The following is a 22,681-nucleotide window of genomic DNA, read 5'->3' as shown; positions in this document are numbered from 1 at the left end:
TGGTTTGAAATTATCAGCATCCAATTATTATTTTACCAACTAAAATTTTAAATAAAATATATAAAGAATCATTCAATAACTTGAAAATAAATAATTTGCAATAAAAAATCTCAATAAAGCTTAAAATAGAGAGTAATAATAATAAACAATTTAAAAGAAACAGAAAAAAATACATGGCACTACTAAAATATTACATACATAAGTGTACATTGTTGAGACAACATAATTGATATCATATCCTCCATTAAAAGTTCACGTAGCCTATCGAATGCGCAATTACATGCAAATTCTATTTGAATAATCAATAAGATTATCGTATAAAAGAATGCACTTCAATTTGCACGCATAATATTGTTTTTTTTTTAGTTACAGAAATATAGTAGAAACATTTGCTTAACCCCGGATATAAATAATCAATCCTTAAAATTTCGTAGTAAATATATATGTATAGATTAAAAAAGAAACTAGATTTTTTGAGCTATCTAACACAGAAAATAACTCTTGATATATGTATATATCCCAGCGAATGGTATTTTTTTTTTAAAAATCGTTATTACAGACAGCTGGAACAAAACGAAATCACATCACTTGAAATTAAAACGATCGTAAGTGTTAAAACGATTCGAGCCTTCTGTCGTTTTTTGCAACTTACGACCTTTTTCTTATTATTGCAAAATAAATTTGTTGTTTCGTTCTCTTCATTACATTTTTTTGACTAGCTAAAGTTCGTTCAGTTGTTTATTAGTCGAAAGTGAAATCGTATAAAATTTCCTCCTGTTCACAAACGTATTTGGTAGGAAAATAACCCATCTGAAAAACCAAATTATAAATTACAAACTTTGTATAGTAAATAAAATTATTCTATTGTTATTAAAATTATGAAAAAAAAATATTCAACATGTTTATTTCTTGAGAAAATAGTAAATTTATATTTCGTTCGTAACCAAGAATTAAGAATGTAAACCACTGTAGTTCGGACTGCGAACAAATCGAACAAAGAAACTGTCGCCAAAGATATGTAAATTCGGATAACGAACAGATTGACGTATCCACACTAATGCGGAAATATGTTTAAAAAAATTTAAAAAAAATAAAATTTACATTATCGATATTACAAAAATTATATAGAAATTTTGACTTACGCCTCTACGTGCCAATCCTTTGGACCAACCATCTGTTTCCTCTTTGTCAATGATAATGACGGTTTCCTTCTCGTCAAACCACAAACGTCCCGGTTCTGCAGGATGATAAGATTGCGTGGCCATGCACTTGATTTGTCTATAAGGATACTCGAGCTTATCGTACTCTTCCAGTCGCTCGAAGTTCTCCTTCAAACTGACGTGCTGGTAATTTGCGACCATCTCTTCGACGCTACCGAAGAAACGGGAAATCGACAGATGGTATTTGGGTTGGGTTCCTTCCATGTTGCAAAGGATCTTCATGTGCTTTACTCCTATCATAGTCCTTAAAAAGAAATGCGATAATGTAATAAGATAAAAGTTAACAGTTGGAAGTCATTACTTTAGACTGAGCGCGTATTTCTCGGGATTGTTCAGCATGCGTATCCGGACTAAGAAGGTGCCCGGTTTCCTCTTCTCCAATATACCGGCGGCTTCCGCTCTGTCTTTCTCACCGGCAAACCTACGATTGTCATGGAGTTATTACTAGTGTTTGTATTGTATTTGTTGGGATGTACCATAGTTTTGACTGCAGACCCAATGGTTCCGTAGACGAAGAGCTGGGACGAATGGGTAGGGGAATGCCGCAACGGCCTGACGTGCATATGCATTCCTTATGGACGGCAATGCCGCACACTCCGCACTTGTATCCTTGGTAGATTAGGCCTTTAAGGTATTTTGAGCAACGGTTACAAGACACGGGGTTCTCGAAATTGTACATGGTGAACTGGTGATTCGTCAGGGATAAACTGCTCGGCCTTATATTGTCAATAGCGTCCTTGATAGCTTTTATCATCATCTCCTTGTTTTCTATACTCTTCACGCTCATGGTGTACACCACCGATCTTCTGCTGTTAAACATGTGCCATTGGTATGCCCATCGAGGACCTTGGTTCATGAGAGCTCTGTTATTGTGGTCCTCGATCGTGAAGTCGGCCAGGTCCAACTTCCCCCTAAACATGAACTGATTCGGACGCGTCTGCTTCGTGAGGAACATATACTTGTCGAAGATGAACACGTAGCGGGACTTTGTTGCCTTCTCAGAGTGTTCTTTCACTTTGATTTCACCATCCTTTCGTAACCGACCGCAAGTTTCTATAGGGAAATCGTTTCCATCCCACACCATGTTCTTACGCACCTCCTTCAGCACATTCAGATGGTCTTTATCTCTGGCCATTTCGTTTATATAATTCGCGACGTCCACCATCGCTTCACGAGCCCTCTTCAGTTCTTTATATTCTTCATGATTCTGAAAATTATTAATTTCTTATATTACTTACTTTTCTTAATTACTTTTATTTTCTTAATTTAATAAATTTTTAATATAAATATAATAAATAAGTTTAATGATCACAATACATCAAAAGTATTGTTTAAGTTTTACTTATTAGTTTTTATTATTATCAAGTCGACAGTATACCAGATGATACTTGCTAAATGAGCAAGCTATGCTATAAATACAAATTATGCGAAATACAAATACTTGATAATTTACTTTGGAATTAACGCGTAGTTTGTAGCAGTAAATTAATTTGTTCAAAGAAACTGCTTTGCATTGTCTGTTGTGTACACACAACTTTGTTCTATATTATCTGTTTATATCCAACCAAATACTATTAGTTACATAAAGCATGCTACTAAGATAGGTAGAGTCTTATCTTTGATAACTCGCGAGGACTTTATCAGTAGTTTTTATGAATGAATGATCTTTTAACTATAGATATTACTACGATGTTGCATTTATCAGTTAATACTGTGCAAATAGCAGATTTAGAGATTTGTGTAGAACACGAGTATATGATAAACCAATGTGTATTTATGATATGACGAATAGTTAGTAGACTTACGGGGTCTGTAGATTCGACTAGTTTTTCCAGTAGCAAATGATACTTCAATATTCTCTGCATCGGAACTTGCAATAAATCCCTAAGCTTGAATTTACCAGAGTTCGCTTCTTTGTCAGACTTGGCGACGGCCATACAAAGAATCTCGCTGTTATCGCACAGATCTTGCAGAAGATTGGTAGCATCCATTAAATTAGAGCAAAATGAGCCATATATGAGGAACCTCTCCCTCATGCCCATGAAAATAGCGCTCAGCTTTTTCGTTTTATCCACCTGAATATCTATAAGCTGATTCCTAAAGTCTAAATGTATAGTGAGCAAATCCTGCAAGACAAAAATATTTATATCTATGCCAAAGATGATAAATAAACTGCTTGTTCATACATTAATGTAATTGAAAATCGTATTGTGATCGTCCGGATTCATGTACTTGACGAGCGGATTGATGTAATACTTCTGTATTTTGCTGAGCACGTCCACGTAGTTACTCTCCGTGTCCATTAATTCCTTTATGACGTAATCCCTTTTTTCCAGAGGCTGCGATCCGACGAGCTGCACGGGAAACACGGGGCCGTGGTGGCATTAATTTGCATATCAAACAACAAGAGGAAATGCTAAATTCTAAGAAGCTGTTCAATGGAGATTTGTGCTACACTTACGTCTTGTCTAATCGAGCAAAGATCCTGGTAAATCTCCTCACCTGACGCCGTCAGCGAGGCATAGTAATCGACATTGTCGTACATAGCCGGGGGCGGTTTACTAATATAACAAAACGAAAATGCAAAAAAAAAAAACTAAACGAAACTATAAAACAATAGTAATCATAAAGTAAAAAAGTGTAAAAGTAAAATCGCATGCGGAAGGTAAATTAAATGATAATTACAGCCTAATTGGACTAAGAGATTGGAGTCAAAGATTCTAAAAGGAAACTACAGCATTTGATTTTTTTTTTGGTATTTATGTTGTCTGTGCAATCCAGTAAGTACCTCGGGTAAACAAGAAGAAAAAGTGACATAGCAGAGATCATCGTAGACCTCCTCCTCTCTATCATCCGGCCTCGGACAAGGGATGGTGAACTGGAGCCAACTGGGCTCGTTCACACCACCCCCGCTTGCCACAGGCCTCAAATCACTCACAACGCTGCACCAAATGAATACAAATTGCATTAACAAACTGGGGGAAACAGGCAGAAAATAATATAAGAATGAAGAGCTACATAGTAGAGTAGACTCCAGAGAGTGTGCACAACGGCATCAATTCATCATGGAATGTAGTGCAAGCTATTTACATTTGCTTCAGATAAGCCATCGGCTCTACCTGCTCATTAATCCAATCGATAACACAGCGACAAAATTAGAATTTCGCGGTAATAATGATTCCAAGAAATGCACGCAAATAAACAAAAAACAAATGTTGGAATACTGTCGTATAATTATTTTTTTTAAATATCCTTGATAATATTATATATTTATAACATTGGCATAAGAAATGGAATTCTATTAATAGATATTTGTGCAGCTTGTCTTTCTAAAAATTCAAACTGATTGAAATGAAAAAACATAAACAAAAGTTCCATTTAACTCAGTTATATTTTCTTAAAAGTAAATTAATGTTTCAACAAACTATAAATAATTATAACAGAAAAACCAAAGTCGATAGACCTTACAATAATTAACAATTTTACCCATTAATAACTGCAATATTATAATTTTAGTTTTACACTCAATATTATATAAACTGCGGTTAAAAAAAAATAATAATATTTATACAATATGTTTACATAATATGTGGTTATTTTGAGTCATAAATAGTCAGGATTTTAAATATTTTAAATTACTAAATTTATAGCTGTTAGAGTAAAAAATCAGTTAAGAGATTTGCAAATCATAAATATGTTTATTTTAGTAGCAAAATGTTTGATTCAAAATGTCATTTTTAAATATATCTGTTATTTACTAAAGTATATGTCACGTAAAAGTACACAATCGGTATATGTATATATTTACCGATCTTGTAGGTAAATGTAAGTATAAATCTGAGAGCAGCGTCACATATCTACTTCTACCAGTAAATTTTTACATCTACCTACGTATGTCTGTAAAAGTTGAAAATAATAAATACGAGATACAGTTGTTATATATCAAGGTTTTTCTAGGTCTTTGTGTTTGTATGATTTGTTTTTTTTTGCGTCATTGGGTAAGTGTATACATTTACATTTACAGATTATGTACTTTTACTGTAACATATATAATAAATGTTTTCTCAATTTTCAACTACAATTTTATTTTACTTAGTGCCGATTACATAATATGTTCTACGTTTGGGAAAACCCTGATCTAGATTATATAAATTTTCATCATATTTTCTAAATTTCTGAATTACTCTCATATAGTTGAAATTACTATTTGTGCGGGAGACGGATCTGAGTCACAATCTCAAGTGGTTAATTTAATTTTTTAAAAAATATAGTATTATGATGTAAGTTTACGTAAGAAATTAACGTAATTTCAGTAAAATATCAGTGAGTTAATAAAAACAAAAATATTTATAGAATTGTTCAATTCAAGAATGCTGATATGAAATCAAATAATTACGTATCTGTTATTAATTATCATCTGATATAAATCCGACTATTTCATAAATAAAACTCTCAAACATATTTTCTTATATTATAACTAAATCTTCTCTATTCAATTTGAATATTGCGTTACATTCATTTCCTTCCAATAATAATTTGCATATTATAAACTTCATAAATCAAAATTTAATTATTTGATCGACTAGTTAATGAATATTATTATTATTATGAAACAACGTTGGTCGTTCGTTTGAAGAAGGTTAAATGAGACCGGATGGTATAAATGATCAATGAATAATGCATGAATCACCGCAATTAGAATCAGCAGTTAATTATCGGAAACTATGTTCGGATTAATAAACCACATTATTTACGTACATTTAAAAAATAAATAAAAAAACATGTTAAAAATTACTCGCGTTTACGCAAAACATAAATATTTGATTAGTCATTAGGACAAACGTTAATCGGACTTCCTGTTTTTACATGAATGTATTGAAATTATATCTAGATTTTTTCTTCGAAAACATGCATAGATTATGTATAAATTGCTAGCTGCGACCTTCATGCAATACTGCAGTATTGAAGGTAATCAAACCGTAACTATTTTCTATTGTTTTAAATATTTTGCTTATTTAAGTAAGTGCAAAATTCCAAATATTATATTACTTTTGACATAAAAAAACTGCTGTTAATGCAAAAAATTAATAACGAAATTACACCACATTCAATATGATAAATTGATTGTGAAATTAATAACAATAATTAATGGTGAAAATAAATGAATATATACATACAAAAATATGTATGTAATAGATAGTACTTTTTACAGTAAATTAAGATATCTGAATGTAGCTATCTACACTGAGATAATTAATTTTGTTAGTATACCAAATATTTAACAAAAAACAAACTTGAATGTAAATTAAAATGGAATTACTTACACTGATTTGAGTCTGAGATATATGGCCTCCTCCTCTTCTGTTTTTTCATCTTTCACTGAAAATCCCCTATAAATGGATTGCATTAAGATGTGATGAAATGCAAACTGGTAATTTGACTTACGGGACTTTGCTTTTTAAAGATTTGTGAGTCAATGATAATGCTGACAATGTGCACAGAACTGAGTGAAAGTTTGTTAAATCGAAAAGCATGGATGGCTCAAAGAGCTCATCATCTGACAGGCCAAAATTGTTCTTGCATGTAGTCAGAAATAACGTTATATTCCGTAAACACAAAAACTGTAAAAGAAAAAGTGTTGGAATTAATATGGATAGGATAATTGATGTGACTTACTTGAGCCAGGGCTGGCTTCTGGCTGAAGTCTTTTGGATCTATGCATCCCGGCTCCAGTTTGTTGAGCAAATTGCAGAGGAGCACTCCATCTCTGAGGGTGCTGGCAAGGTCAACGATGAGGGCTTCACTCCAGTTGGCCCTGTGATCTGCCCGGAGCAGCTCCAGCTGTGTAAGCCAATTGGCACACACCCTCCAGAACTCATCGTTGTCCACACAAGCTGTAGCCATATCTGCAAGAGACGAAATGAACGGAACATTTCGAAAATATCGACGGATCAGAAATAGCCGCTTGTTTATCAAACAATCGGCGAAACTCACTTTCAACTGTGCTGCGTGTTTTCGTTCGTACTACGAGTGTTGCCTCTTTTCAAACAACATACTTATTTTTATATTTCTTCTCGCACGAAACCGAATCCAATATTTTTTTGTTTGAAAAAAACAATTTAATTTCCCCGTTCACTTTATCAAGTATAGTTCCATAGAGATCACACACACATCCAGAGTCACATTGAGCTTATTGGATTGGAGATTAGGCAAACCGAATGTACTCCCCTGCGTTCATGTTAAGCGCCTGAAGTGCGCTGAAGTTCTTCAGCAAACCTAAATCGAATGCAAATTCGATGCAATTATCAAATTAATCCCGATCCATGCGCGCTTCGAAATCAGATAGCAATTGTCCCAATCCTAAATCAATATTTATATACAAAAACTTGTTTATTTATCTATTCCACTATAATCTAGGGATTATAGATGCGAGAGATAATCCCTAATCAGGCCTACCAACCAACATTACAACTATGGTGACAAGTTTTTATTTGACGTTTCGTCTGCAAATTGTTTATTTACATTAACCTGTTTGACAACATAACTTACTTAGTTCGTGATTTAAGTAAGTTTACTTGTAATTCCTTCATTTCTTATACTTTAATGTTACTTGCAGCTTGCAAATTTCAATATTCATTTATTTAGTTTATTTTACCTAACCTTCAATTGTTTGTTTTTTTTTACAGCTTATCCGACAGTTTGATTTATAGAATACAATGAATAAGTTGGAATTAGAAGGCACAGCACATTTGCTCGATGAACTAGACAGTAAGTACACTTTATGCATGTTGTAGTTTTTCTATATTTGTTTACATTTAGATTTTAAATTTATATAGTAAACCTAGAATGATTAGTAATTTCAAAATTGAGTAAATTAGTTTATGCAACTGGGATTAACTATTCAAATTGCGAGAGTATAATAGTTAATAATGCAATTGATAACAGTTTAAATTATTAACTCTTGAGCAATATTATCAATAAATAATCTTTTATTTCAATAATTTCTTTCTGTATGAGTAAACAACAAAAACCAATGATTGATGTTACTAAAAAATATTATTTATCAATATCAATAATAATCAATCAACAATTCAACTTTATTTAATTATATTTTACTATTTGCAGAGAAATTGATGGTTCTTTTGAGAGATGGCAGAACCTTGATTGGATACCTGAGGAGCGTTGATCAGTTCGCGAATTTAGTGTTGCATAGAACAATCGAAAGAATACATGTGGGTAAAGAATATGGTGATATTCCTAGAGGAGTATTCATTGTGCGCGGAGAAAATGTCGTTCTGCTCGGTGAAATTGTAAGTGGTTTAAGTGTGTTTGTAAAGTACCAGATTATTTATTGCTTTGTGTGTTTTTAGGATGAACAAAAAGAGGCCGGTTTACCGTTAACAGAAGTCTCGGTGGACGATATTTTGGATGCTCAGAGGAAGGAGCAGGAGGGAAAACAGGAGCAACAGAAGTTACTTTCAAATGCGCTCAAAGAGAGAGGCGTACACATGCTTCACGATCTGACACACGACGATATGTTTTAAGAGATTACTATTTATTGCTGTTTTTACCGATGTATAAATAACATTATCGTTTCATTTTTACTATTAACATTTATGTATGTTTATTTATATATATGAAAAAAAAAATATATTAAGGCATTAGCAAATATAAGTATTTTTTATTATACAAGTAATAATTTACGATTTTTAGCACATATTTAAAGATAATAATTTAAAAACAAGTCCCATATTGATTGACAAAAAAATCTGATAATACGTGCATGAGGCACTCTGACTGAACCAATGTACAATTAATAAAAAAGTTGGCGATCGGGGGTCTGGTCGAAGATTGAACATTAGAATCAAGACATGTATATACACAATGATCTGTAGTCCAATCATTGATTATGCCTCAATTCTTTATATAAATTGTATGAGACCAGGTCTTAATAATCTTGCCATGGCGGAGCGAATGGCCCTCGGAACAAACACCCGGACAATCCAATACATAACCCTCCCAACGAGCTACTGTATAAGTGCATTGGGGTCGCACCCATTTTGAAATGCATCGACATATTGTTCGCAAAGTATTGCTCCAGACCTTCCAATCTCGATACAGTTTACCGGTTTTGCACGCTGAGAGTCGGGGGTTCGGTCTAGGATCGGATTTCCGGCTCTTACTCTTTGTGAACACATTTTATCAATTTGAAAGATACCGTTATAATTTTGCCTTTTTTTCATGTTTTTTTGTACAATATATAATTATTCCCTTGGCAGAAAGACCTATGGTCAATATCCCTTTGTATCAGTTGATTTTTTTTAAAATTATATATTTATTTTGATCTTTTTATCTCAGTATATGCTTTTTTTTGTACGACTGATGCAATAAACATTATTATTATTATTAAGAAAATTGGAGTATTTTTTAATTTACTTTTGATTCAACTGGCGGTTTTTTACAGAAAAAATGAAATTATACAAGGTACACCAGATAGTCGCTAAATTTTGTGCATGATGTTTTTGGTTGCGAAAGTGTCAGATTGACAAAGATTAATTAAAAATATACCAATCCAAACATCACAAAACGACTAATATTATGAATTATATCAATTCATAACTTATTAAATTGATACCAAATACCAACACATCTGTTCTGAATATGTCTATTTCTACTCCTCTTATATGGTACCATATATCATATCATAATTTTTTACCATATATCGCAAAGTGTACGTTCGTGCGAATAAACACGTGTGTATCTTATAATTGGAAGTACTTTTATGTGGGTAACATACATTCGTTTAGCGTACTGTAATTTGTGTATAAGCTTAACTCTTTGAAGAAACAGAAATTCATAGACTCAACAAAATTCCAGACAATTGAATAAGACATCTTCGTCAAATGAATCAACATCGGATGGTATGGACTATCAAAATTCATCTCTTAACATACCAACCACATTAAATGGTAATTCCTCTTTCCTATACATTTTCTAAAAAAATATAAGTAGTCATGTTCAAAGCGTGTTAACTGAGATATTTCATTCAATATGTAAAAATATACATTAGCAGAAACACTCACAAATTGTACTTTTAATAATACTGTACAATATATTGCAAGTAGATTTAAAGGAGAGGTGAATGAAGATACATTTCTAATGCTTTTCTTTACAATTAACATATATTTATGTTTATTTATATATAAAAAAATCAATTAGACAGTAGCAAATATATATATATATTTATATTCAAACATTAAAAAAAAGTAATAATTTACGATTAATTAGAGCAATACGCGACAGATTTTGCGCGTTTAAAAATACTGTACAGCAACAGAGTTTCATAAATAGGCAGTTCTTAGAACGACGTCTCGTAAACTGTGGGCAGACCGTTCTCGTCGAACTGTTTTGGCTTGAGCACGGGTTCCTTTTCGTCCAAATAAACGTTTTCTTTGTCCTCCGAGCTTCCGGGCACGTTTCCATCCATGCAGCACAGCAAGGACGCGCTCATTTTGCTGCTGCTCAGATCTTTGATGTTCGTCGAACTGTAGTCGTCTGTGCGGCTGGAGAAGCTCAGATCCGTTGGGGAGGCGGTGAGAAGGCTCCTGCTGTGCAGGTATTCCCGGAAGTCGCTTGTCAACGACGCATCCTCGTCTTCGACTTCCGCCTCACTCACGTGTTCCATTTGGGAGAAGCCCTGCTGCTTCTCGCTCGCCAAGTTGTTTATGTTCGTACCGGACATGAGGAGTACAGGTTTGCGGCTCCTCGGAGTCATCATCGTTTCCTTTAAAAATACAATTACAGTTAATTACTGGATGACAATTTGTTAATTCAATATTTACCTGCATCGCTCGAGACATTCTTTGGGTGGATCTTGTAATTGGAGACATGGATTTGCGGTCTTGATCATCCGGTGTGAATACCAGCAATTCTGCATTAGGCATTGTGGTCGGAGCTCTTGGCACGCAAGCTGGAGTACTCGTCAGATAGGTGTTGTAGACGCCCATTACATCATCGGAGCTCAAGTCAGGCTCCGAAACGCTCCTCTTCATTGCATCTTCATCGCTGGTGGCTTCATTTTCCGATTGTACAAGGTTTTCAGTAGATTTACGTAGCTTCTTAGCTGCCGTTTCGTCGTTCTCGCTGGAACTGTCGCAGTTGCCACAAAAGAGACGACTTCGAATTATACTGCTTTGACTTGTGCTCCTTGGACTCTACAATAACATAAGGAAAATAATAAAATAAGCTTATCCACACAATAGAACAATCTCTAACAAAAACTTTTAGGAGAAAATTGATTAAACTTGATTTCACTTATAACAAAAGTACTATTTGAAAAATAAAAAAAATAAGAAATCTTTAATTTTAACGAATGATAGTATTGTAACTTATTTAAAACATTAAGGCATTATTATAAAAGTGATAAAAATAATGAAAAAAAATCTGGTTTAATTAAAAATAGTAATAAATGTTTAAAAAATAATCAATAAATGATATAAACTGGAGTTTTATGGGTGAAAATTGGTAACTTAATTGAAAAATTACAAAAGGAAATGAGTAGTGAGCTAAATTTTGGAATCAGCTTATATATAAATCATGCATATTCTTAGTGTAAAATGAATTAGAAACCAAATTGAGTGTAATAAAACGGAGTCATTAAATGTAAGACGTAAAGTGCAAAAGCATGTTATTACACAAGATGACGTAGATAGATTTTCGTAATGTGTCATGAACACTTACATTGTTGTAGAAAAGGGAAATGTGCTATAAAATTGCACTTAGTTGAAAGTAGAATGCAGATCATACATTCATTGAGACAGCTGAAACATGAAGGATTACTTAAAGGACTTAAGTGCAGATAAATATTATTTATAATTTTAACCCACGCAGATGTGTTATATGAATGTGCTGTATGAAGTTTTGTATTCGATGCGTGCCCTTTGTTAGTTTGTTTGCCGGTTGTTTGTTGGTTTATATGCTCAATTATCGATGATTTTATGCAGCTGCTATCCTTTTATATATTTTATATTTTTGTGTTTATGTATTTATATAATTTACCTTGTTTATTTACTATAGTTTCACTTACTTTTTATTTATAGGCTAATTGTGCATGCCCAGATAAATTGTGTGCTTTTTATTTTTTTTTTTCGGGACCGCTGTAAGAACAATTGATCTTTTATTTTTTATTTAGAAAAACTGATTCGGTTGTTTTATTTTTTTTTAATCCGTTTTTTTGTCAATAAATTTGATTATATAACACATAAAAGAGGATGGACTTGTATTTTGGGCTATTACAAGAGTTAACCAACGTGCACTTGCTTGGGTGATTAACAAAACAACACGTGGTGAATGAATATCCTTGAAGAAAGAACAAAAGTAGTTCAAGTAAATAATCTTAAAAATTATTGAATTCAGATGATAATTTAGCATTAATTTTGCAATAAAATGCAACATTTGTCGATAACAGAAATTCCTCTCGATTCTTTGTGTGTAGTAATGTAATGTTTCTGATAGGAAATGAATCAGTTTTGTCTGATAAAAATATTCAAAGTTCAATTTACATCATAACGAAAATCAATATGAACTTACGAAAAAAGTGGTTTATTTGTAAGCGAAGATGATGTGTAACATTCCTGGAAATATTCACTTATCAAGTTTGCATCACATGATTTTTTTCAGACGTAATAAACTATGTAATCAACTGCTTCCTTCATTCCAACAAATACACTGTATGTCTCATAAAATATTAAGAGATAACTGTACTATATAACAATTTTAAGCTTTATATGTTACCAAAATAAACACGAGATATTTACGGAATAATTAATATATAGAAGAATAATGACAAATATACAGACTGCTGCAGATATTATAGTTACAGAATAGAGAATTATTATATACTTTATCTATTTGCAACATATACTCTCTGCAATAACTATTATTAATTATGCGCTACTGTTACATGAAACTACAATGTCATGAAACGTTTAACTGATTATATAAGAAAAAACAACTTACATTTAATAATTCTTCACTGGACGAATGCTGACGTACAAGCTGCGACTTCTTCACGCTTTTTATCAGCCTTTTCTGGAATATGTGCTTTTTGATGGAATCACCGAGGCTGCGGCTCTTCGGGAGATTACTTCTCAGTACGACCGGTGTACCATTCCCATTGCATTTGTTGAACTGCTTGACCAGTTTCTTCTTCTGTGCCGATTCGGGTAGACACTGTATGTGGGCGTAGAGCTGCGCCAGTGCCGTTTCCGTAGGATTCGATTGGTTCTCCTTGGCTGTCCTCTCATGATCAACAAAACTAAAGACCGTGCTCGCAAAGTTGTCGGTCACAGACTCGTTAACACACTTCTCCGGCGACAAAATCTTCTTGCGATCGCGATCCTGCAAATACGCTTTAATATCGACCGAAAGCTTCGGCGGTATATTAAATAATTCTTTGCAGTTTCTGATCATGTATGACACGATCACCGAGAGAGTCTGCGAGTTTAGGTGGAGATTCTCAGGTGAAAGCTTCCTGGGGCACAACAGGTGCGGCGTGAAGAGGGTGGCTAAACTATCTGCCGACATTTTATTGTGCCCTTCATACGAAGCAGTAAGATGCAGCAGATCCAAGACATCTTTTAATAATACCCGATTCTCTGTAGGTAGCAGCAAGAACAGTAATTGCAGAGATCCAGTTAAGCGCTCCTCGTTTTCTACTGACGTTTCTGAAATTGATTTCAATGAAATTTCATGTTGAATTAGCTTCAAAAACAATAAAAAGTATGAAAGCTTCTTACCTGCAATCTGACAGTAAGCTGGGTAATGAGCTTCAGTTAACAGAGGTTCAGGAAGCTCTGCCAAAAAACCTTTCAGCACTGAAGCACAGTCATGCACACTATAAGGACCACCTTCCAAGCAAAGGGTTGTTCCTTGATTAAGTAAACTCCGGAGATCATGTTGCCTGTTCAAAGATCCCGTCCTCCTAAATACACCCTCCTTGCAAATATCTGAAATATTGCAATTACAAACAAAACAATTCCAAACAACTCATAATTTCATTTACTTGGTTCTTTCTTTAAAAACTCAATTAACTGATAAACTTGACAGATCCCTTCTTGAGTCAGTGGTGCACCATCCATAACCCCCCGACTTTTTGATTTTCGAAATGGCAGCACACTCCATTTCTTCAATTTTGTTTTATCCACCAAAGCATCGTTCCTGCAAAACAGAGAGAGACAAATTCAACCTAATGTTGAATGGATTGGAGTCCCTTGAAAACAAGTCATACTCATCTGTATTTAAGTCCAGAACAAATGATAAATGCATCCGAACTAGGATATTGAACTGTTCATAGTTTTCCCTTCGCAGTCTCTCAGCTAAGCACTCTTCATTGTTCGTGCACATTTCTTCAAACTACCGGAACCTCGTACAAAGCAACAGGCAGTTAATTGTGTATAGAGGTTAAATTTTTCACTGATTCCGTTAATATTCCATGATTTACCCACATAATTTTCTCAAACACTTAGAAAATGTATAGAAATTAATAATAAGTTTTCAACGTAAATTGTTTCATTCAATAAAATCGCAAATTTTTTAAATTACAGGTGTTGTAAAATTGTTTACCAACAAATGACGGTTCCCCAACTGTTTTTCTGTTTCTGACAGTTATCGGATGCTGCCCGATCGCTGGAAGCGGGAATTTTAAATATTTTAAGAAAAAGATAAGTGATACGTTATCGGTATGTAATGAACTACAATTACAAAATGATTAATTGTTAATTTTATAATATTGAATAATTTATTTAAGCAGAAAATCATATAAGACATAAAATTTTAGAAATATTTCGGAATTGTAAGAACAATGATTACCAAAACACTAAAATCAAATTTTAAATACGAAATTTGAAATTTAATTTCAATAATTCTTAATTACTAAGATTGCCATTTATTGTATATTACTTATATAAGTTTACTGAACATCGCGATTGTAACATATGTGGGTTTATATCGAAATCTCGACTGTATCGAAATCCCGACTCTATCAAAATCCCGACAGTATCAAAATTTAATAACAAAATTAATGAACAGTTAGGATTTACTTAGGTAAATATAGATTTTAAATATTTATTTAAAACAAAATCCAAAATTCAATTATAAAAATCAAAAGTCATGAACCATAAGGTAGACAAGTGGATAAGGTTTCTGAATAAACCTGTACCAAATATAAAAACAATGAATATAGCTGAATTTTATTGAATATACACAGATAATTTACATGTTCCAAAGTATTTGTTCTGAGAAATCTTCTAAAATAGTACGAAAATACAACTGACTTGCTCTTGACTCTCACTTAGCATGATTGTTAAACTGTTTAATCTATCCTGAGTCGACCTTATATAGTTTTTTACAAGTTTTAATCTAGAAAATGACCTCTCTCCAGAAGTAGCGCTCACTGGAATTGTTAAATATATTCGAAGGAGAATGAAAAGGTTTGGAAATACCGTAACTCTAACCTTTTCAGATAAAAATTGCAACATTTTAAATAAATGTTGGAAATATTTTCATGAAAGAATAAATTTTTAGATTTTCATTTTTTTTTTACTAATATATATAATCGTCTCAGTATGCTTCCTTCACAATATCAATAGATGTATCATTAATCTTAGAGTCTGGCAGCAATTTCTAAATCTGCTACATTTCTTTTAGTTCTTCTTTTTCCAGATTTATAATAGGTTCATCATTGCCTTCATAATTAAAATGTTTCTTTTATTTCGAAAGATATTTCTAAGTATTCTGCGAGTGTTTTTGCCTGAACTAAATGAAACTTGTTGAAATCCAGTGTTTTTCAAAATTAAGAAAGTGAAAGAAAGTTGATAGTCTACTGAATTACATTGAAGTTCGTAGCTTACAAAATTTAAACAATTATAATGAGATAAACAAACGAGGAATTACCCCCTACATTAAAATAATTATAAGAAGCTACCTCAGCGAGCGCTCCATAAAGATCCGGAGCACCGAAGTCGAAGAACAAATGCTAATAAATAGCGGAGTTCCGCAGGGATCAGTGCTATGCCCCCACCTATGGAACCTGTCTTACGACGAAGTGCTAAGGATCAATCAACCTGCAGACATAACAGTCATTGGATATGCGGATGCACCCAACAAGGGTGAAGTCTAGCAAGAGAAGATTGCTAGGAGTAGTGGCTCAATCTATTATGCTGTATGCTGCTCCTATATGGGAACAAGCAATGACAGTTCTAAGCTATAGAAAAGCGCTAGAAACGGTCCAACGGAGAGGAGCAATTAGAATATGCAGCGCGTATAGGACAATTTCCCGAGACGCAGTGCAGGTGATGGCTGGAGTGCCACCAATAGAGCTCCTTGTTCTGGAGAGAGGTGAGAGTCAGAGGGGCGCGACCAAAGCGGATGCTAGAGAGAGATTGCTTCAAAAATGGCAAGATAAATGGCACAGGTCGGAGAAAGGAGCCTGGACTCGGCGCCTAATCCCGCAAATAGAGCCTTGGTTAAGCAGAAAGCACGGTGAAACAACATTTGACCTGAGCCAGGCGCTGTCTGGCCATGCATGCTTTGGCAAGTACCTGCACTTCATCGCGAAGAAGGAGGATGAAAGATGCTGGTACTGCGAGGAGGACGATAGCCCTGAGCACACGCTATTTAGGTGCTGCAGATGGATTGGAAGGAAGCACAGGCCGGAGGCAGAATTGGGAGTTCTGATACAGCATGAAAATATTGTCGGTGAAATGTTGAGGAGTGTGGACAGCTGGAATGTTGTAGCGGCGTACATAGCGGAGGTGCTGCTAAGCAAGGAAGAAGACGAGCGGAGGCTGCAGAGACGTAATGACAATCAGCATCGTGGAGTAGTATAGCGATACAGGCCCTGCATGCTGGCGAAGAAGGGGAGAGGTTTTAGTGCGGTAAGAATCCCACAGTACAATGACTCCACCCATGGTCCCTATGTAAGGTTTCCTCTCCTCTACAAAAAAAAACTTACAAAATTTACTTGGAAAAGTAAATCATACCAAAAAAACCAAAGACACTAAAAATGTATAATTCTTCATTGAGTTTTCAAGTGATTTTGCTTCATTTTTGATTTGTGTATCTTCGAAGATTTTTATTTTTGTAACATGTCCAATTTGGTCGAATCGTTCGGCCCTGAATAAGATAAGTTGCTTATTAAATTCTGGAAGATAGAAAATAGTGTTAGTTCAAAGCCACAAAGGTTTACGCTTTGATCCTGTTCATGTAAATAATTATAAAGATTTTAATAGTATATAAAATTATATGATTCTGAGGATATATGAAGTTCAATGTAATATGACTGAAAAAACTAAACCTTATGTTTCAATACATTTTAAACATTTTTTTAAAATATTTCAAAGAACAAGCAAATTTCTAAGATATTTAAAATCTCTTGATTGTGAATTATTAGGTAAATAAAAATTATCTTCAGTCAATAAATTAATCACATATAAATACAATGCGATATTTGGCAAGTTACTTGGAAAGTATAGCTTCAGGCGTAACTCATATAATAGGTGAAGTAAAAAGTTCTGAGCGTTTTTCGTTACATGTCTTTAAGGAGCCATATCTCGCGATGTACAAGTTGCATCTTGTCATTCTTTACTGCGACTTAAAGGCGACATAACGCTTTCAAAAAAGTTCTTTAATAGTTTTATGTTTAGTGAATCCAGTTCTGTGTTATAGAGTTCCAAAATGGAGGTAGAAAAGATAAAATTCGATACATTCTTCTGTATCACTACAACTAAGGGGAAGAGCGGAGCAGGCGGCCAAAACATTTTGTATTGTTTATGGACCCAATACAGTATCGAATGCAACAGCAAAGCGTTGGTTCCAACGCTTCCGTTTTGGTAACAAGGACGTCGAAGATGAGACATTTCTGGTACAATCGTGGAAAATGTTGATAATATTATGGAAATCGAGTCGGACCGGCATGAGAGTACTTATTCCATTGCCCAGGATCTGAAGATTAGCCAGAAAACCGTTTGTAACATTTGCATCAGGCTGGTCTCATGAAGAAGCCGATGTATGGGACAAAACGCTCAGATGATAATTAATTATTTTGTTAAATGTTTTCTTAACAAAATGTTTCATACATGTGTTTTAATCTGAAGTTTACTATATTTAACTTTGAAAGATATTTTGTATGAATCATCGTTTATCTAATGATGATAAAATTTGTTACATTCCAATCAATAAAAATAATGACAGACGTCAGCGTTGCTAAGGAAATAACAAATATTTGTATAGAGTCTGGTATCAGAATTTGAAAATTGTTTCCATATTAAAATGAAATATTTTCATATTTATTTACATTAAAATGAAATTTTTAGTTACCAATCAAAATATTGTAAATTTAAATTAAAATTTATTGAAATATCATTGTTAATTGAAGTTAACCACTTGATGTGACTGTAAGTTGGGTTGATTCCTTTATATGTAAAATCACTGTTGTACCAATAGAACCTTAAGGGTTAGCAGATGCACTTCTTTAACTTTGATCCAATAATGAATTTGAAAACAAAACAAATCTATCATAATTTTGAAAGTTGATGCCTTTTACAACAATCTACCTTAGCAAACGAGAATAAAAACAATACAGTGAAATCTGACATCAAAATTGAATCATATTTGTATCATTATTGTATCAAAAATGAAACATCTTTTCTTCAAAATTTGAAGTGAAAAAGTTTTTAAATAATTCATTTTTTTTTATAATGAGGTTATTACTTTATTTGATCGTATTTACTTTATACTTTTTATATTTATAATTGTATTCTCCGTTTAAATTAAAATATTCTCTAATTTTCTTACTATAAAATCAAAGTATCAAGACTCTCTCCCCCCCCCAACATATATTAAATTGTTGCATCAAAGAAATTAATTTCAAAAATAAAATAACGTTGCTAAGTAAATGACAAATTTTTTTTATGACATTGAAATCAATAAAAATATTAACGACAAACGTGGACGTTGCTAAGGAAATGACAAAAGTTTTGATAGAGATTGGAATCAGAATTTGCAAATTAATTTCATTTAATTTTCTTTTATCTAAATTCATGTTTGAGAGTGTATTCTTTAGTTGCATCAAATAAATTCATTTCAAAAATAAAATCGTTGTGTTAAAAACAATGTAAATAATAATGATAGACGTTGACGTTGCTAAGGGAAAGACAAATATTTTGATAGAGATTGGAATCAGAACTTCGAAATTGTTTTCATAGAAATGAAATAACTCTCTTCAGTTGATCATTGTTATTTCAAAAATTAAAAATTATATTAATTTCATTTTGAAAACAACATTTCTAATAAACATAAACAAGATAAGAAAAAGCATGTATTATTGAACGATTGATTCAATGTAATCGTGAACTCTGTGGTTAGAAGACGTTGATCTCAATTAGTGAGTAGAAAATATTACATTTACATGTTATATTTATCGAACGGCCTATTTAGAATTGAATTATGATCCGTTGTCGCCTAACACCAAAGTCCATCGTAAATGTTCAACGTTACGTTACTCCAGTTTTATGATCCTATTGAAAGTTTAAGTGGTTTTAAACAAAGTAACTGAAATTTGTCGGTTTACGAGGCTTTTCGGGTGAGCTGAAGCGAAAAATGGACGATTGTTCCAAATAATTGAAATATTTCAAATACCATAAAACGAGATTAATCTACGTACAGCATACATAATTGATGAATTACGATGAGCAATATGATAAAAAAACACGCGTGCTTTATTTATGTTGCGTTATCAGCTGAATAATATGCGAAAAGTTTAAATGATTCCCGAATGAGCTAATAAGAAAATCAACAAAGTTGTATCCTGTTCGAGCGAAGGACTCGGTTTCTAATTGGATGATGGCGTAAGGCCACCGCAACTGTTCCGTGAACGGACCAATGAGAGGGGAAGTGCCAGGATTGCAGTCACCTTATAAAAGCACACACTTTCGGCATCGGCCAATTTCCGGAGCGAAAAACGAGCCGCAATTGAATGCAAGTATGTCGTCTTTGGCAGGAAGAATTCTGAAGAGCCTGAGCACGAAAAGCCGGATGGTCAAGGCGATTCCGACGAAGAGGTTCACGCACAGTGCGGTTCAGGCCCTGATCGAAAAGGATAATTTAGTGGTGAAAGCCAGTGATCACGTCGACCAGTATCCTTTGGTCTGGCTGAGGGATAATTGTACATGCGAGAAGTGCTATCACAAGGATTCGCAGTCTCGAATCATCAATTGGAACGACTTCAATATCGACGTTAACATCAAATCCATCAAGGTAAAGTAAGAACAACTCCTCGGTTATTTTGATTAAAAAATGTTCACTCTTCAGACCAATGGTGATAACAAAATCGAAATCGACTGGGACGATGATCACAGGTCCATTTACAACTTCGATTGGCTGAAGAAGCGTAGCTTCAAGAGGACCGTGCAAGAGAAGTACCTGGCCGATTCGTATCTCCCCGAGAAGATCCTGTGGGACAAGAAGGACTTCTTCAACGTGATAAAAACTTATCAGTACGATGACGTTATGAACGAGTAAGTTTCCTCGCGGACAGCAACTTTAGCAGAGATAAATATAAACTGATCGAAGAATGATGTGCCGTTATCTGGTTTCCTTGGACAAAGTCTTGTCGACCCTTTCTTGACCCCGAGATTCTTTTCTCGGATGATTCACCATACAAACATCGTACGATTGATGACAATATTTATAATAATTTTTTTTATTGCCTCAGTGACGAATCCCACTACAACTGGCTACGAGATCTGGCTGTCTACGGAGTATCCCTCATCGAAAATGCACCACCGAATCCAGGTGAATGCAGAAAACTCTCAGAAAAAGTTGCTTTCATCAGGAAAACTCATTATGGGTAAGCTATTTCATAATTATTTAACTAACAACGTTTCTTATATCTTTAATAATATCTTATAATACAAAATTTTAATAATTGATATTTATAATTATCCTAAGAATTAAATTGGAAATAATATCAATTAGAATTTTCCGTTTTTTTCCAAAAAAAAATCTATAAAAAATCTCATAATTTTTATTAATTTCATTACAAAATTAGTAAACATTATAAATTAATATAAATTAAAATAAAATATGAAAATTTTATAGGTTTTTTTTTACTTATTAATTACTTGTAAAACAATTATATAAACTACTTATATTTTGTTGAATTTCTTTGAAATATGTATTTGATATTCAATGAAAGTAACTTATGTTTTATACATATTTCATTAGAATATACAATAATCATCTTTAGTATCAAAATGAAAGATAGATTATTGTAAATGAACAATAAATTGTAAATGAAATAGTTGTAAAATAATTACAAAATTTACATAAAATATTGTTGGATTTGCTCCGATTGGATATAGAATCAATGAAAGTAATTTATGTTTTTAAACTAGTTTCAAAATTCATTAATAATCCAATGCCAAAGATAGATTATTGAACACAAAAAGTAACAAAAATTAAACAGAAAAACTACTACATGTATTGTTGGATTTGCTAGAACTTTATTTAGAATCAATGAAAGTAGTTTATATTCTGAATTAGTTTGAAAATATATATTTTAAAATTTATTAGAATCTGTTTAACAAATACAATAATAATATTTAATTATAATAATGAATCATTGTTAATTAAAAATATTCATAAATAATGTTGAAATGTTTTAAATTTTTCTTCATTTTCAATAAACTAAAATTATTATTTTTTTTCTTTATATTCTATAATATAAAAATGTATTTATTTTTCATATCATATTTTCATTAGAGGTGATAATATATTTTATCTAATTTCACATACAGTAAAACCTGTTTTTGCGCGGTAGATAGAGACGGCATAAAAAAAAATTGCAAAAAAAATATTCGAAATTTCAATAATTGATATTTATAATTATCCTAAGAATTAAATTGGAAATAATATCAATTAGAAGAGATTATCCATTTTCCGTTTTTTTCAAAAAAAAAATATAAAAAATCTCATGAAAAAAAAAATGAAAAATGTTTACAATAATTAAATCACTATTTCACTGAAAAATGATCCTTTTAATAATTATTATTGATAATTACATACAACCAAAAATATGATAATTCAACATTTTTATTTGGAAACTTGGAAACCATGATAATTATGTATTACCATAACCAATTTTATCTCATAATTTTTATTAATTTCATTATAAAATTAGTAAACATTATAAATTCATATAAATTAAAATAAAATATGAAAAATTTATAGGTTTTTTTTTTACTTATTAATTACTTGTAAATGAATTATAAAAACTACTCATAATATTTGTTGAATTTCCTTGAAAGTAACTTATGTTTTATACTTATTTCATTAGAATATACAATAATCGTCTTTAGTCAAAGATAGATTATTGGAAAGGAAACTAAATAAATTGTAAATGA

General features: G+C 32.6%; 4 protein-coding genes across 5 annotated transcripts; 2 read left to right on the top strand and 2 right to left on the bottom strand.

Annotated features, from left to right (window-relative positions):
* Positions 1-134: 134 nt before the first annotated feature.
* LOC108564916 (protein vav) lies at positions 135-7,591 on the bottom strand. Of its 2 annotated transcripts, none has more exons than XM_017924114.1 (11): positions 7,215-7,591; positions 6,897-7,126; positions 6,666-6,841; positions 6,545-6,610; positions 4,009-4,162; positions 3,407-3,574; positions 3,026-3,346; positions 1,697-2,427; positions 1,522-1,641; positions 1,143-1,464; positions 135-810 (listed from the first exon to the last, which is right to left on the bottom strand). In XM_017924114.1, the coding sequence occupies exons 2-11, from the start codon at positions 7,122-7,124 to the stop codon at positions 742-744; spliced, it is 2,355 nt and encodes a 784-aa protein (XP_017779603.1). In that variant the 5' UTR covers positions 7,125-7,126; positions 7,215-7,591; the 3' UTR covers positions 135-741. The 2 variants fall into 2 exon arrangements, with proteins under 2 accessions (XP_017779603.1, XP_017779604.1); XM_017924115.1 differs by lacking the exon at positions 4,009-4,162 and adding an exon at positions 3,682-3,781 and having other exon boundaries at positions 7,215-7,585.
* Positions 7,592-7,690: 99 nt separating this feature from the next.
* LOC108564917 (U6 snRNA-associated Sm-like protein LSm1) lies at positions 7,691-8,823 on the top strand. Its single transcript, XM_017924116.1, has 4 exons — positions 7,691-7,785; positions 7,907-7,988; positions 8,346-8,530; positions 8,591-8,823. Exons 2-4 carry the CDS (start codon positions 7,937-7,939, stop codon positions 8,762-8,764), a joined length of 411 nt encoding a protein of 136 aa, XP_017779605.1. The 5' UTR covers positions 7,691-7,785; positions 7,907-7,936; the 3' UTR covers positions 8,765-8,823.
* Positions 8,824-10,443: 1,620 nt separating this feature from the next.
* Positions 10,444-14,785, bottom strand: LOC108564912 (rho GTPase-activating protein 19). The gene is made up of 6 exons (XM_017924109.1): positions 14,509-14,785; positions 14,284-14,438; positions 14,018-14,227; positions 13,239-13,945; positions 11,063-11,434; positions 10,444-11,004 (listed from the first exon to the last, which is right to left on the bottom strand). The coding sequence occupies exons 1-6, from the start codon at positions 14,622-14,624 to the stop codon at positions 10,579-10,581; spliced, it is 1,986 nt and encodes a 661-aa protein (XP_017779598.1). The 5' UTR covers positions 14,625-14,785; the 3' UTR covers positions 10,444-10,578.
* Positions 14,786-19,762: 4,977 nt separating this feature from the next.
* LOC108564914 (gamma-butyrobetaine dioxygenase-like) lies at positions 19,763-21,157 on the top strand. Its single transcript, XM_017924112.1, has 3 exons — positions 19,763-20,534; positions 20,589-20,794; positions 20,992-21,157. The coding sequence occupies exons 1-3, from the start codon at positions 20,160-20,162 to the stop codon at positions 21,128-21,130; spliced, it is 720 nt and encodes a 239-aa protein (XP_017779601.1). The 5' UTR covers positions 19,763-20,159; the 3' UTR covers positions 21,131-21,157.
* Positions 21,158-22,681: the final 1,524 nt, after the last annotated feature.

The sequence above is a fragment of the Nicrophorus vespilloides genome, unplaced genomic scaffold (assembly GCF_001412225.1).
Source record: "Nicrophorus vespilloides isolate i.1.1-1 unplaced genomic scaffold, Nicve_v1.0, whole genome shotgun sequence".
NCBI lineage: Eukaryota > Metazoa > Arthropoda > Insecta > Coleoptera > Silphidae > Nicrophorus > Nicrophorus vespilloides.
Note: the sequence above shows the minus strand (reverse complement) of the source record. Positions and strands in the feature narration are given on the sequence as shown.